Source organism: Saimiri boliviensis, chromosome 16, assembly GCF_048565385.1.
Source record: "Saimiri boliviensis isolate mSaiBol1 chromosome 16, mSaiBol1.pri, whole genome shotgun sequence".
NCBI classification, from domain to species: Eukaryota; Metazoa; Chordata; class Mammalia; order Primates; family Cebidae; genus Saimiri; species Saimiri boliviensis.
The window spans coordinates 62,970,498-62,986,927 of NC_133464.1; the positions used below are offsets into that span (position 1 = coordinate 62,970,498).

Consider the following 16,430-nt stretch of genomic DNA (forward strand, 5'->3'; position numbering starts at 1 on the left):
TGAGTAAGGACTCCTTTTAGGAAGGCTGGCAAGATTAGAAGTAGCTGAAGAGCTCATGGTTGGCTTCAGGTTCTTGAATGCACGAGCTCCAGGAATAGTAACTAACTGCGGTGTCCCCTCTGAAATGAGTTGAGAAAACACATGCCCTTACCTCTAAAAGGAAAACATCTTTTAGAGACCAATCAAGAAAGTAAATAAAATTCTAGGTATTGGAGAATGACTACAGCAAGAGTTTTAATTAATTTTTTAATGATACAAGGCCCAGGGCAGATTTAAACTCGAGGTTTCTTTCCCTAGAGATGTTCATCCTAGTCTGTCAACTTTCCTTGCACATACGATGGATCCAAGAGCTGTTCAGAGCCTTGGTTCCTCCATCCTATAGACTTTCGGATTGAGGTGGGGAGAGAAAGTCCTTCAGAACATTTTGGGCAGAGAACGCCAATGTCAGAAATCCATACCACAGAGAAAGCTGCGTGGCGTATTGCGATTGCAGAAGTGTCAATCCTAATAATTTAAAGAATGCTGAAGAAGAAAGAATGTGCCATTTTTATTCTACCCTGACATACATACATTTCCTATGGACCACTTTAGAAACGATTTCAATATTTCAGATTTCTAGAAATTAAATATGATTTACAAATAGAATACTTTGGATGCAAAGACCTGAGTCCACTCAGTGTAATCAAAAGTCCTGTGCTCGCCTAACTACCGTATTTTAATCTCAATTTGTAGCTTTGAACATGCATTCTCCTTCTCACATCTCAGCATTTTCTTTCCAAACTAGTTCTAAGACGTCAGAATTAGCATTCTGATGCTGTAAGAAGATGAGGAAGTTGACATAGTCCGTTGACTTAGAGTTAACGGAGAAAGAGGATGATTTACGGTACACAAGGCCTGTCACCTTGTGGAATCTCAGAGAGGAGTCAGCTTGTGGCCTGGGGCCTCTGCTGGAAGCCACTGCAGAAAGTCACAGGCAAAGGACGCCACAGGCAGTCACAAGAGGGTTGTCACCAAGTCCCACAAAACTCAAACCTCACAGGATGTAGAACCAATTATTTAAAGTCAAGGTCAGTAAAAGAAGGACACAGTGACCAGGCAGGGAGACATGAAAAGTTCACAGAGAAAAGGAAACAGGACAAATCTGACAAATTAGGATGCATGGAAGAAATTGGAGAATGCATCAAACTTGATGCAATTTCAAGCAAAACCGAAAAAGAGAAATATATAAAAAAATATAAAATCTAGAACTAATTTGCACCACCAAATTTACCAAAAAAAAAAAAAAAAAAAAAAAGGCCAAGGAATGCAGATAGAGTTGGATAATACACACATAGACCAGCAAGGGGCGCCTCAGCACCGCTGAAACAAATGGAATGTTTTCTTTGGAGCTGTTACTTTCCTTTGCCTTTTTTCTGGGGGTAATCTTATCTAATAATATTTTCAATATGTTTTTACTGGCAGATTTTAATCTGAATATGAAACTATCAGGAAGTTAAATGAACCATGAGCTTTTCTGTTCAACACCGCATTGCCCTATTAGAGCCCTGTGAGAGGTATCAGGATAATGAAATGGTGTCTGGGTTTTACTTTTCTGGGATCATTTTTAATTTTGCATTCCTTTGTATCTTAAAAGTACAATATGCAAGCCTGGGCATCTGCTCTATGAATGTTAAGCAAACAAAAAGTGTTTAAAAAAAACAATTGAACACTTTTTAAAATGAACACTTCAAATATACATAAAATTATCAGAAATAATGACTATATCCCTATATTAGTTTTCTAAATGTATTTGTTACTATGACATATAAGAGAACTTAAGGCAATCTCTTTAGGCTCATAATAAATCTACCAAGTACAAAAGAGTTTGCTTATGTTGCTGGGTTTGTTACGACAGAATAACTTTACTGGGACCATTAAAGTACCTCTGATTAAATTACCTGCAGTTTTATCTTTTCTTTCAAGTCCTATTTAAATAATAAATCCTGTGACCAGTCTGGGTCCAGACTTCAGAAAACTGATCTACAAAAGAATTATTCTGGTTTTCCTTAATTTTCTTTTTTTTTTTTTAATTGCATTTTAGGTTTTGGGGTACATGTGATGAACATGCAAGATTGTTGCATAGGTACACACATGGCAGTGTGGTTTGCTGCCTTCCGTCCCCTCACCTGTATCTGTCATTTCTCCCCATGCTGTCTCTTCCCACCTCCCCACCCCCCCCGTTCCTCCCCCATTTCCCCCCAACGGACCCCAGTGTGTAGTGCTCCCCTCCCTGTGTCAATGTGTTCTCATTGTTCAACACCCACCTATGAGTGAGAATATACGGTGTTTGATTTTCTGCTCTTGTGTCAGTTTGCTGAGAATGATGGTTTCCAGGTTCATCCATATCCCTACAAAGGACGTGAACTCATCGTTTTTGATGGCTGCGTAATATTCCATGGTGTATATGTACCACATTTTCCCTATCCAGTCTATCATCGTTGGGCATTTGGGTTGGTTCCAGGTCTTTGCTATTGTAAACAGTGCTGCAATGAACATTCGTGTGCACGTGTCCTTGTAGTAGAATGATTTATAATCCTTTGGATATATACCCAGTAATGGGATTGCTGGGTCAAATGGGATTTCTATTTTTAGGTCCTTGAGGAATCGCCACACTGTCTTCCACAATGGTTGAATTAATTTACATTCCCACCAACAGTGTAAAAGTGTTCCTATTTCTCCACATCCTCTCCAGCATCTGTTGTTTCCCGATTTTCATATCGCTAAATTTCAAGAGCTCCCTTACTTAATCCAGAGGAATTAAAGTTTAACTTGAGGCCATGAGACAGTATTAAGAAGTAACGTCCACTGTCAGCATGTATTTTTCAAATCAAATGCTCCTGTGACCGTTGAAGTATCAATAAGAAAAAAGAAGGATGAGAGAGCAGAGTGAGTGTGTATTATGAGTGTGTTGAAAGAGATGAAGAGGTAGGTGATTGTTTTTTGGCAAGGGAGTGGGGGAACACAGTCTCACTCAGCTGCCTAGGCTGGAGTGCAGTGGTGCAATCTCGGCTAGCTACAACCTTAACCACCTGGGCTCATGCAATTCTGTCATCTCAGCCTCCCGAGTAGCTGGGACCACAGGCCTATGCCACCATGCCTGGCTAACTTTTGTATTTTCAGTAGAGGCAGGTTTTCACCATATTGACCAGGCTGGTCTCGAACTCTTGGACTCAAGAGATCTTCCTGCCTCGGACTCCCAAAGTGCTGGGATTATAGGTGTGAGCCACTGTACCTGGCTGAGGTAGGCAATTTAAGATGAAAGAAAAAAATAAGTTCTGCTTAAACTAAGCCTATAGTTTAATTACTGTATGTTATATAAATATTTATTTTTATTTTTATTTTTTTGATATGGAGTCTTGCTCTGTCTCCCAGGCACAATCTTGGCTCACTGCAACCTCTGCCTCCAGGTTCAAGCGATTCTCCTGCCTCAGCCTCCCAAGTAGCTGGGATGACAGGCTACTGCCACCGCGCCTCGCTAATTTTTGTATTTTTAGTAGAGATGGGGTTTACCATGTTGACCAGGCTGGTCTTGAACTCCTGACCTAAAGTGATCCACCTGCCTCAGCCTCTCAAAGTGCTGGGATTACATGTGTGAGCCACTGTGCCTGGCATCAATAACAGTTAAAGAATGGAAAAGATTTGCACATATATGTAATTTATTTAGCAAAAGAGGTAAGCATGGACCCTGCAGGGGATAATGAAATGCTTAAGCAAAATACTGAATTCATTCTTGGAGATAGATATAGGTCAAATTCCACTGACCTTTTGATTACTTTCTGCCTTTTCCTCCACTCTTTTCCCCATCCTCATCTCTGAGCTGGGAGTAATCTCTGTCTTCTGTGAGCATACAAATTTTTCTTATCTGTGTCTGTCCCATGGCACTCACCACTTTCTGTCTTACAGTAGAGTGATATTTCACTCCATTATGGATGTGTAAACGTTTATGTCTATTTCAAACTTGTACCCTCTACTCCTGTCCCACAAAGCGGTGAGTTGAGCAGAATGAGTTTGTTGAATGAGTAAACAAAACAAGTGTTTCAAACACTCCCTCATTTAAAGCTCAGTCTATTTGGAGAGCATCCTTGCAAAGATGATTCTATTCTGATCATCAGTCACCTGAGATTTTCCTCTTATGAATAATCTCCTAAATTTAGTTTCCAGGTCTGAATGCATTAGACTCTGAAATGAAAGCAGAGAGATTTTGGCTGTCTCTTTCAGAGCTGCATCCATAATAACGAGCATCACACATAGGGCATAACAGGTACTCCATAGATGTTTAAGGATGTGTACAAGAAACCATTTATGTACTTGTTGTGAGAAGATCTTTGGGTTAAGCAAACAAAGAAAGTCTTCTGCTCTAAAAATTGCCCAAATGCACTTTATCATTTAATTATTGCATGAAATACACTCTTCCTTAAAAAAATTTTTTTATACCTAAATTTAACTCAATGAAAGGAGATTCTTCTCTGTGGAAACATGAAGTTTTAAAATTTAGCTCTTAACTTCTCTTTGGAAATTAAGAACCTGAACTGGACACGATGTTTAAGATACACAAACTCAAAGACAGTATTATCTTGGCTTTGAAAAAATATCATGAGCTTTAGATCCAGGCTACTGTGAATCAGAATTCTCACTAGCTGATTCATTCACTAACTTCTGGTGCCTAAAATTGAATTAGACACATTCTCTGTCCTCAAAATGCTCACATTTCTTCTCCATGGTTTTAGACAATTTACTTAACCCAGTGACTTTCAACCTTACTTGAACACCACATAACATCACATAAAAAAAGTGAAACAAATCATCAGGACTTACACTCAATGCTACACCAAAGAAATGCACATTTCTGACTATGTGCCCTAAGGGACTATAGTTTTACAGAGCGCCCCGGTGATTCTAACATAGAACCAGAGTTGAGAACCACTAAAAAGCCTCTTATACCCTCAGTTTCTTCATTTTCGCAATGGGAAAAATAACACCTATAGTGCAAGATTCTTGTAAAAATGTAAGGAAAATACCTGTAAATTGGCATAAGATGGATGGTTATTTCAGAGACTAATGTAAACTAGTCCATTCACCCATTCTCTGGTGATAACTTAAAGATTAATTTTCAATAAGTATAAATTAGCATCTACCAATTCACTGCAAATAAAAGAGAAAATAGGACCCCAAAGAAGACAGAAATGGTTCTTAACTTCAGAGTGAAGTCAAGAGGAAAGGTTCAGTAAGAGGACACAAGAACAGGGGAAAAGCAGAAGTTAAGCTATCAGGTTAAAGACAGGGGTTAAAGGGGTGGGTCCAGACAAACCTACAGACAAACTTGCACAACCTCCTTCATCCACCTTATGGGGCAGAACTTGAGGGACGCGGAGACCTCAAACGCCCAAGGACTTTCTACCCAGTTTGCCATTTAAAAAAAAAAAAACACCTGTCTGAAGAATACGTTTTAGAGAAAGTGGGGAATCTAAAATGAGACAGAATGGGAATAAATATTTGAAAGAATTTAAATAAAAGGATCATTTTACATAAAGCAAGACAGTGAGCAAGACATGAAAAGGACAAGTTTACCAAAAATAGTAACTAAAAAGTATAGATACAAGTCAAGTCACATTGTGTTAAGCTGCGCTGGTAATAAGATGATGTTTATTTATAAAGGTTATTTACAAAGAGAGCAGCCAATATTAAATAATGGAGAAAATATGAGGAAACAAAACTGATGTCATCAGCTTTGAAATGCCAACAGAGGCCCCTGAATAGGATCTTCTACTTAAAAGGAACCAGTAAGAACAACATAAAAAGTAGTCTGTGTTCCTTTCCCAGCATTAGCTCACAGACCTGTGAACATATGGTGCAGTTTCTTTAGTTTAAAAAAAAAAAAAAAAAAAAAGCATTAGAAAATGTATTCCAATCACATTTCAAAGTTTAGAACAAAGAAAATGAAGATAAATATAAAAGTCAGATCTGGGAACCTAAACAAATATTTGTAAAGACTATTTCTGCACAGAAGATTTTTTGTGGCCCAGGGCATAGTAGAGACGAATTGCAAATAGGGGAAAATGTCAGTATCTGACATGATTGACTGAACCATGAGTATTGAAAACAATGGTTTTGTTATTATTGTGGTACAACATAATAGCTGTGTGTGAATCCCTGGAATTTTTACTCATAGAAAAAATAATAACTATTGCAAGGTTATTTTATTTTTAGAAGGATTTCCACGATAATTATCTTCTATGTAAATTTCAGGATATTTATTAAAATGAAGAGAAGCTGAACATAGATGTGGCAGAGATGATTCCAAAGTTAGGAACCCTGGTGTGGCTTCACCTCCACCTCTACACCACAGTGTGAGGCTGGCAGCTCACCTCACCTTTCTGGTTTCAGGCTGTTCCTCTATAAAGATAGAAATTTTACTGCTACATAAGAAGTCTAATTCTTTCCCAGCTTAAAAAAAAAAGTTCATTGGTTTCAGATATCATTCCTAAGGAAATACCAAACCAAACATAAATCTTTCATTCTAGGCTTTATTTCCTTTAAACAACATTAGACCCATAAATAGCTATGCTTTCTGAAAAACAAAAAATGCCTCCCCCTCCATTCGAAAAAAAAAAAAATTAAGTAAAAAAGAAGTTTATCAAGAAAGTTCCCATTTAACCCTCTTCCACTTCCAAAATTGAAAACTGGATGGTATAAGGAGGGCCTTTTGTTTCATAACCATTGCTTTTTAATCCTATTTATTTTCAGTTTAAAAATTTAGAAATCTATGAAATATTAAAATTCCTTGTATAACTACTCTGCCAAAGTATATATTGTCCTTCTCCATAAGGAAATTATAAAAGCATTTTTGGTTGAATTTTAACCAGAAATCACAGCAAGTGTTTTATGTACATATTTTCTAGGCATTACATATAACATACTTAGATGAAAAGATAAATATTATCAGAAAACGTATCTTCTTGTTGTGTTTGCATTGGGGCTATACCCTATACCTCACTACTCTTCCCGATAAATCACATTCTCTGTTTCACTTAACTCAACTACAATGACTTTGTATTCTGAAGTAAAATGTTTAAAATCTAAAGATTTCAAAGACTAGAATGATATTAGACTAGAGTGGAGATTAAGAAATAGGTGGTATGTAGATCTAAATAATTATATTTTACTGTAGTTTCTTAGGCTACGTAAGATTCAAAATTAAAAGATATTCACATAAATACTAGCTGAGTATCCTCAATTTTTTATTTACACATTCGATTCTCAGGCCAAGTTACTATTATTGAAAGTCAAAAAGATGAACTTATACTCAAGAAGGTATCAAAAGTCAAAACATGCCAATAATTCGGAAAAAAAAGAAGGCAAATTATTTCTCTTCATTTTTAGAGATTTCTCAACATTAACACTATTTTCAGTGCAATACTCTAGGATCAGTCATGGTACATTTTAATTACCTTAGAAATCTCACATGGTAAGCATAAATAATACAATATCGAACTCTAGAACCATTTAGTTTAGATGCAGGAACAAGCAGAGATAATCCAAATGTGCAAACCCCAAATATTTGTAAACAAGCAAACAAACCAAAAAACCCAAGCAGAAAAGGGTAGAAAAGAAAGTATTACAATGCCTTCCCCAAATCCAGAATAGTCAAGTTAATTAAACTGGAGATTGACAAACTGCTAGAGAACAATCCGCATGCACTTTTCTGGACTTCACTTTCCAAGCTTATACATTATTTCTTGTAGCAAGCATGCAGGTCAATATGCTCTATCTTTAGCTTCACAGAGATGAATATTCAATATACGCATTGGCTGATTAATGAGAACATTGGAGAAGAGGTACAAAGCCACCTACCATTGTCACTGTCTCCTTCAGATGGAACACTGTAGCTAGAGCTGTCCCATGTCTGTGCCTGTGTAAGTGTGTTGAAGGAGATAGGAGGAAGAATGAGGGCTGGGTCTGCAGCGGAGCCAGAGAGCCAGTCCGCGTACAGTTGCACAAGGACCAGGAAAAACCAAAGGGGCAGCAGCATTTCACAAATGGCATAGGGTTTGCATGGAAATGAAGAGTGGATTTCATTTATATGGGGTTTAATTTCAAATGCGCAATATAGGAGAAGAATGAAAGATGGTGCATGGAATAAAAAGAATGATAAAAACTGAGTGTTAGTACCCATCAATCACACACTTTGCATGCAGTTCATAATGTTAATCTTAACAGTTCTGCAAGCCCACAGACTTAGAGTACTAACGAATCAGGTCAGCAGAAAGAAAGGGTACCCATAGGTTAGGTAGACACAAAGCAAAAGACCTGCCAGATACCTTTCTCAAAGACTTTCTAAAAAACTAACCATCTTAGCGAATACGATTTCCCCAAAAAATTGGTCACATAGGATAAAGCTTAATATGTAAATATATCTATTATTTAGAAATAAAACTATTATAAAATCATTGTTTACCATTAGTGATTTTTTTTCTCCAAAGCAATATAAAATTTCTTTTTAAAGACATCTGTAGGTCTATTGGCATGCTTTATTGATAGCTGAATTTAGCTAATTCTTTTCTCGATCCTGGACATACCTCTCAATACTGTTTTCAATATTGCTCAGTTAAAAAACAATAAAACAAAAAATGTTGGACACTAGTACAGTCTATTTATGACAAATCCAATTAACCAACAGAGATCAATCAATTTCAAGAACTTCTGAGTTGGTCATTTATGAAATAACGACTCTTAGTTTTGCACTAAATATCCATATGGCAATTTCATATTTAGGAAAATCTATATAATTTTTAATTCAGACATAAGGCAAGGGCCAGTAGAATAAGTAGACATAGCTCTAGAAATAAATATTTGGGTGTGAGCAGTTGTCTTTGTTTGGGAGAAAAACACAGAAAGAAATGTTTGTTTTAAAGAAAACTGTCGGCCTACTTTAAGAATCTAAGTTCTTATTTCAACTTGCTAATTTGAGCAGTCTGTTTTTATTTGTAACACAGAAATCACATAAATCCATAAATACTTTCAAAATAAAAATCAATTGGCTTTAAGTATTCTAAAGCTACTTGATCAAAAATGGTTTCTATCTTTTAAAACTATACGCTTTCCAGTTAAAATTAGTCTATATTATTTTCCAGAAAATGTAAAAACCACATTTAAGCATATCACTATAATATTTTAAAATTATTAAATAAAATGAAAAAAATCCGCACACATAATGCAAGTTTTGTAAAGTTCCAACATGTCATTTGATGTTCCTGAAGATAAATACCATTATTTACAGCAACCGAACTCTAGAGAGCTTTCAACAACAAGAACAATTTCCGCATTGGTAAGTCAGCATCACAGAAAGACTGGAAGCTTGGAGAGAAAATTAACTTTGTTTTCTGCTGTTCAAAATAAAAGCTCCATTTATTTTTCGCCGCTACGAAGAATGTGAAATGGTTCAACAGCACCAGTACAATGTAAACCCTAACTGTAATAAGTTGAGTTTGGACTCCCTCAAAGGAATAAAGAAGTCACCAAAATAATTCTACAACTAAATTGCAAGTTGTACATTCTAAAGAATATTATTCTTTGAAGATCCATTCAACTTTTGATTTGCTTAATCATACCACATTTTTAAATTGTGTAAAACTGGCTGTGAGGATTAAGAGACAGTCTGCAGCTCAATATGAGGCTCTCAGTTTGTAGAGTAAGTCTCCTGGCGGGTCATCACTGAAGGCACAGATGAGGTGTGCCTGAACTCACCTCCATTCCTCCCAGGACACAACCAAGACCGTGGAAATGAAAACCCAGCCAAGGGCCTCAGCCCAGAACTCATCACATTTGCTTCGTTCCAAACATGAGAAGGCCAGCCATTTGAGTTTTATTTCATGTACAATTTGGCTCTCCTTAAAACTCTCACTAACTCTTGTCACACTCAAGCACTTTCTCAAACAGCTTTTTTCCTATAGCCCATTCAAACTGCCAGGAAACCATTACACCTGGCCACTTGTTACCCATCAATCAACCTGCCCCAGGAATGAAAAACATTTCCTTTATTAAAGAATCATCCTTGTTTTTTTCTATGGGTGCCTTTTTGCAAAATACACACATGAATAGCCTCTACTGTTGTTCAAAATGCTTTGCTGGACAACTCAGGAAGATCTCAGTTCCTTACCAGCTTTTACTTAAAAGTGTCTGCGTTCTTTATTAGCACTTGATTAAAAGCATGAGTAGTAAGTGTAGACTAAATACCAAAGAGTTAAAAATATTAAAACAAATAAAGACATAAAAGAAGAAAGATTAGCACCAGAACTTCAAATAAATGGAGAAACCAGAAGAATCAAATTTTTCTATGCAGAGTCCTTTTGAAAAGCAACCATTATTGTGTACATTGCTGTAATTTACTTTTGGAAACACAACAATAATAACAAAGTAAAATAAAATAGGTAATATAAGCAGAATGCTTTCTCAAAAGACTTTAAAAAAATACTCCTGACCACTCAGGCAAGCCTTGAAATGACCACCCTGTTATGTGAGTGAACACACAGAACCTACCGGGCTCAGAAAGCAAATGAGGATGTCTCAGAAAGGAGTCACTTTTCCAGAGGCAGGCTGCCCCTTAACTCAGCCGAGCACCAGGAACCACTGGGGCCAAAGGGCAGCTATTTTATCTTCCTTAGGTAAGAAAAAATCAATAGAGTATTTCTTCCCCATTACATGCTCCCACCACCTTTTTTTCTTTGCTCTGATTCAAACGAAGACAGGATATCCACTACTGATAACATGAACTTAGCCGATTCACTGAAAACAAAGCTACAAACTCTGGCCTCCCCTAGCTCTAGATGCCAGGATTTCAGCTCAGAACTGACAGGGATGTGCACATTGATAATGCATACACTTAAAAGGCTCAAGAGAAAGCTATGAGTTATTTAGTGTAAGAATGGGCTGAGGTTTTCATTTACCTGATCGAGGCTTCAGGCCAAACGGAGCTGTGCTGTTTGTGGTAGGAGAGACTGCAGGAGAGTTCTCTCTAATCTGTGGTATTGTAAAGAAAGAAAATTAGGAAAAAGAGGGGGAAAACAGAAGAACTATGTACGTGGTTTTCTATGTTCAAGGATCGTAACAAAACGACTCCCTTTTTGCATTCGCTGCTATGTGATGAAGTCCTGGCTAAAAAACTCACTTTGTAAAGATGCTAAATGGCATAACCGACAGAATGTTGTTTTAGAGTGACCCACTCAATTTTTTTTGTCGCTTTTAAGAATACTTTATAATTATGACACTGGCAATCTTCCTGCATAGTTGTGTGCACGGGTGCATGCACACACATCGATCCACTTACATCTGATGAGGACAGATAATACTGAACTCAGTGATACTGACCCACGCAGAATCATTTATGGAGAGCAAGACATTCTAAATGTTGCCTATTTAAGTGATCTTCATTCTGTTTTCCTGTAAAGATGTTCCCGTATTTGGTTTTAAAAAATACATCTTGTAAAATTAATCTTTAATTAAGAATAGGACTAGATAAAGCTATGATAGCTAATGAGAGTTACATGGATTCCCCCAAAGACTCTTCAATTAAATAATTAATTACAACAATCTTAGATTACATATTTCTGTAAAAGATATTCCAATTCTGCCTTCAAGAAATACCTCACCTTCCATTAATCTTCAAGAAACTTACCTCATTTGGAGAATACTGACTCCCGTTACTATGTGATGTTAGATCGCTTTGCACCTGAAAGAAGGAAAAAGCATGGTATATTCCATTCGACTGTGAAACTGTTGAGGCAAGAATTGCATCTTTCTTACTGCCATCATGTCTCTGGTCCATAGGTTCACAATGAATATCTGTTGAATTAATTAGTTAGTGTGTTCAGTAGCTAAGTAGACAATACTCATATGTTCTAACACATGCAGCTGTATTCATAAAAAAATACATCTAAAGTGTTATGCAAACCAAGATAAAGAATTTGCCAGGCGCGGTGGCTCAAGCCTGTAATCCCAGCACTTTGGGAGGCTGAGGTGGGTGGATCACGAGGTCAAGAGATCGAGACCATCCTGGTCAACATGGTGAAACCCCATCTCTACTAAAAATACAAAAAAATTAGCTGGGCATGGTGGCACGTGCCTGTAATCCCAGCTACTCAGGAGGCTGAGGCAGGAGAATTGCCTGAACCTGGGAGGCGGAGGTTGCAGTGAGCCGAGATCGCGCCATTGCACTCCAGCCTGGGTAACAAGAGCGAAACTCTGTCTCAAAAAAAAAAAAAAAAAGAATTTCACAGAGCAAAGAATTCTCTCCAAAATACTGTGGATGTCAGCTTAATTTGCTAGGTTATAAGCCTGCCTGCTGGTTCCCATTCTCATTTTATATGGTTTCTAGAAATGGTTTAAGGTAGTCCTTCCTAAGTATGCAGAATCACATTGGGAGTTTTCAATAAATACACATCTGGACCCCAAATTAACTGAGCAAATATGTTGTCAGTTCAACATCTGATTGCTTTGGCAACTACTGGTTAAGTGAAAAAATTATGAATTTTTTCTGTCATAAAATGTGTAGGATTTATAACTGGTCATGGAGAAAAGTCAAGATGACATCATGATTTCCAGCAGGAATGATGCGCTAGGGGAGAAGTTAGGGTATCAGCTACAGGTTTCAAAGCCATTATTATTTATGGGGTGCCTGAGTCTGAGAGGGTGGCCACATGGTCCAGAGAGACAGTGAAAAAGTTGAAGAACAGTGGCTGAGAGCAAAATCCTGTAAAACCTGCATGAAAGAGACACACAGAAACAAGGGGCCCACAAGGGACATACTCTAGTTTCTTATCCAGACCTGCCTTCTTTATAAGGTAGTCAAGACCCCCCAATCCTTCCTAATAAAAACTTGGGCATTAGCTCATATAAACACCTTCATACATGCCACCAAATTATTATGCATTGAAGATATCTGTTCCTATTCATTGCTGAGAAGTGCTATTTAAAAATATTCCTGCCTGTGACACAAATCCAAGGGAACACCGTATTTTAGAATAAAATGTCACTAATGTCCTTACTCAAGTAAATGGCTTTGCTAGAACTGCTAACAAGTAACTTCAGGTGTGATTCATTCTATAAGAAATTCTTTCCTCTAGTCTGTCCTATCGTCTCTAAGACCCTTCCCCATTCAATATTATTTATGTATAAGCTATGCAATTTGCAATTCTCCATCCTCACTTGATGTGGACAGTCAGCTACAGTATGTTTAAAGTCAGATCACGTGATATGCCACCAATGACAAACTGCTTCCTAATCCTGGCCTCCCCTTTCCACGTGGCTCCCACACTGAGCTGATTCCCTAAAGCCACATTGTCTTGCTTAACACAGCCTTCTGGCTACAGGGCCAAACCCCAAAATGCCCAAAGTCTCAGTTTACTTTCCTCTCCTTAAACTCAACCCCTTCCCCAGTGTCCCTGAGCACCTGAAACAAACTCAGGATTGCAGATCATCTTATGTTCTTCTCTAAATTTTTCAACATCTAAATCTTCTGTACCCCACAATAAAAAAAAAAAAAAATCTTTAGCGCCGGGCGCGGTGGCTCAAGCCTGCAATCCCAGCACTTTGGGAGGCCGAGGCGGGTGGATCACGAGGTCGAGAAATCGAGACCATCCTGGTCAACATGGTGAAACCCCGTCTCTACTAAAAGTGCAAAAAATTAGCTGGGCGTGGTGGCGCGTGCCTGTAATCCCAGCTACTCAGGAGGCTGAGGCAGGAGAATTGCCTGAGCCCAGGAGGCGGAGGTTGCTGTGAGCCGAGATCGCGCCACTGCACTCCAGCCTGGGTAACAAGAGCGAAACTCCGTCTCAAAAAAAAAAAAAAAAAAAATCTTTAAAGTGAGGACAACTTCATAGCCTTATCTTCCAATCCTCTACACAAAAACAAGGCTGAATCTAGCACAGGCACTCAACAAATACTAGCTAAATAAATTAATATAGGACTACACTGAAAGGTGTTACTTTCTGCTTGAATGAGACAGAAGAAAGAATATTAAAAACAGCTAAATCGTCAGTAAGGATCATATTTTAGCTCTGCATAATCCTTATCACTGGCCCTATGAATTCCCTGCTTTCTTTTCCTTGTGACTTCCTTTTTAGATCAGCTTTTTAAAGTCATAGAGATGTGTCTGCCAAGGACAGAGAATTGCTCTAGAGAAGGAAGACAAGGAGTGAGAATTCCTCATACCAAATACTCCTCTTTCAACCAAAAAAAAAAAAGAAAAAAAAAAAAAAACAACCCTATGTTAAAATAGAACAAAACATCGTAAGTTGGAGACAGAATAAAAGTATCTCTTTTTTTTCTTGAGGTTTTCTATCTTCTAGGGACTCCCAAGATTATGGACACAGGTATATACACCTTTTTAAAACTCTGTGACACAGAGTGAAAGTTCAAACTCATTTTAAGTAGCATGCTAAAAGAAAGGTGCGAAGGAAGGTTGGACCTGGTATATCCTCTGAGTACAGAGGAGTAATACAATCTGCCCAGTTAGAGCAGAAAATTCATTCTGGAGGTAAGCGTGCAGTAGCTGGCTAGGAGGCACTGAGCACTGAGCACAGCGCCTGTGCGGAGCTGCAGCTCAACGCCTGCCGGCTTCATGGCCTTGGCTGATGGAAAAAACAGACTCATCGTTAGAGGGAAGCTGGGCTGGCCCAACTGACCGAATGATTGATATATGACTTGGAAGTCAAGTTTCCTACTTTAGGAGGATATAGCCTTTTCCACATAATATAATGGTAGCAAGCACGGCTAAACTTCAGGAAGAACCCATGAAGCTTTATGAGCATGTGGAAAAGTAGCAGATGGTTTTCAATTTAGACAAGCACAAGGAAATGAATTTAGAGGAACATAATATACACTTCACCTAAATGATGGAATGTTTGCAGCTATTAGTTAAGACCCAGAGATCTGTACATCAAATAAGCAGTACAATGACATTTTGCTTACCAAACGCTAATCCTTATCATCTAATTTCCTATCTCTTTCCCTTTCTTCTTCCTGCCCTTCCAGGAATCCTCACTGACTACTTACTGACTGTGTGCCAGGTACCGAGTCGGGTCCCATTTCGAGTGAGAATCCTAAGTATTTGTGCTACACAATGAGAAACACACACAACAGGAGAAATAAAGAGGAGATCAATAAACAGAAATCGATTTTGAAAATCTAGAACTGACTGCAAAGATGTAGCTCACCTTTGCTGATGGGAAAATGGGAGGAAGCTCTATACAAAATAGTCTTGGACTGATACTAAGGTAACGTGACATTTAAACATTCCTTCCCAAGCCATCAAAATTCTTAATAACAATAGCAATTCCTAAGAAGCATTGCAATTGGGTAGTTAGTAAATCAGTGCATATATTGCTATTAAATTTAAAAATGGGATGAAAGCTAGACCTAGATAAAACTATGAACTGGGCTCAGTCTGTATCTAGTATATACCCATCCCTTGTTCCTTCTGTCCCCATTCACATTACTGGAAGCATTGCTCATGCACACCAAAGTATCATGGCTTCTCTTCTTCTGCCAAGATCTGCTCCGAAGAAAAGGTTTGATGCAATCAGGCACCGCTAAGGCTTGTAAGCACGACAGGACTCAGCGTTGCCCCTGGTCTACAGCATGAAAAGGCAGTATGCTGCAGTGGGCAAGCAGGGCCTAGCCTTTCACATGCAAGTGACCTGGCGAGTCACCTGACCTTGAGCTTAAGTCCTGCATCGTCACTCAGGCATGGTAACTCCTACTTTTCACTTACACCTTATCAAGAATGTAAACTCCTAAGGGTAGGACCTTTGTGTCTTTAATGCTACCTTCTCAGTGTCCAGAGTAGTGTTTGACACATCAGAGGCAATCAACAAATATTTGTTGAAGAAATGAAATAACAATAACTTATGTAAAATACAAAGCACAGGTATTTTACATACATAAAGCACATGATTTTTTAAAAATCAGGAATATATACATGTTAGTAGAAGACAAAATTATTGGAATGACCATCCAGTGGTATGTTAAAAATGGAGAGGATATATATTTTCCTGGAAGTTTTGTGTCTTTCTTGTGCTCCTGAAATCACGCACACAGGTGGCCAGCTATTTTGCCACAGTCAAAAGTGGGTCTGCAGCTGGATGCTGAGATGGTCTTGAACCATCTCGTCACAGAATGCTTGTTAGCTGCAACCAAAAAAGAAAACAGTCATTACACAGTGGAGAAATGGGGTTACACCTTGATTGGGTGATCAAATTAACATCACCAAGGAGGAACAGATGGACATGGTGTGGCCCCAAATGTGGCACCCTGAGATGGTCACAACATCGACCGTGCAGTATTTTAAATCAGAATGCAGAGGCTCAACCTGATTACGAGGAAACATCAGACAGACA

At 38.2% G+C, this 16,430-nt stretch overlaps 1 protein-coding gene across 4 annotated transcripts in view; it reads right to left on the reverse strand.

The window, feature by feature from the left end:
* LRCH1 (leucine rich repeats and calponin homology domain containing 1) overlaps positions 1–16,430 on the reverse strand; it is a 219,495-nt gene that overhangs the window by 31,832 nt on the left and 171,233 nt on the right. For 2 of the 4 annotated variants that reach the window (XM_010330056.3, XM_003942209.3), the window contains exons 14-16: positions 11,711–11,764; positions 10,983–11,055; positions 7,891–7,995 (exon numbers count right to left, since the gene is read on the reverse strand). In XM_010330056.3, coding sequence (XP_010328358.3) covers positions 7,891–7,995; positions 10,983–11,055; positions 11,711–11,764 — 232 coding nt within the window. The remainder of the gene's footprint in view (positions 1–7,890; positions 7,996–10,982; positions 11,056–11,710; positions 11,765–16,430) is intronic. The other 2 variants (XM_003942207.3, XM_003942208.3) reach the window with 1 other exon arrangement.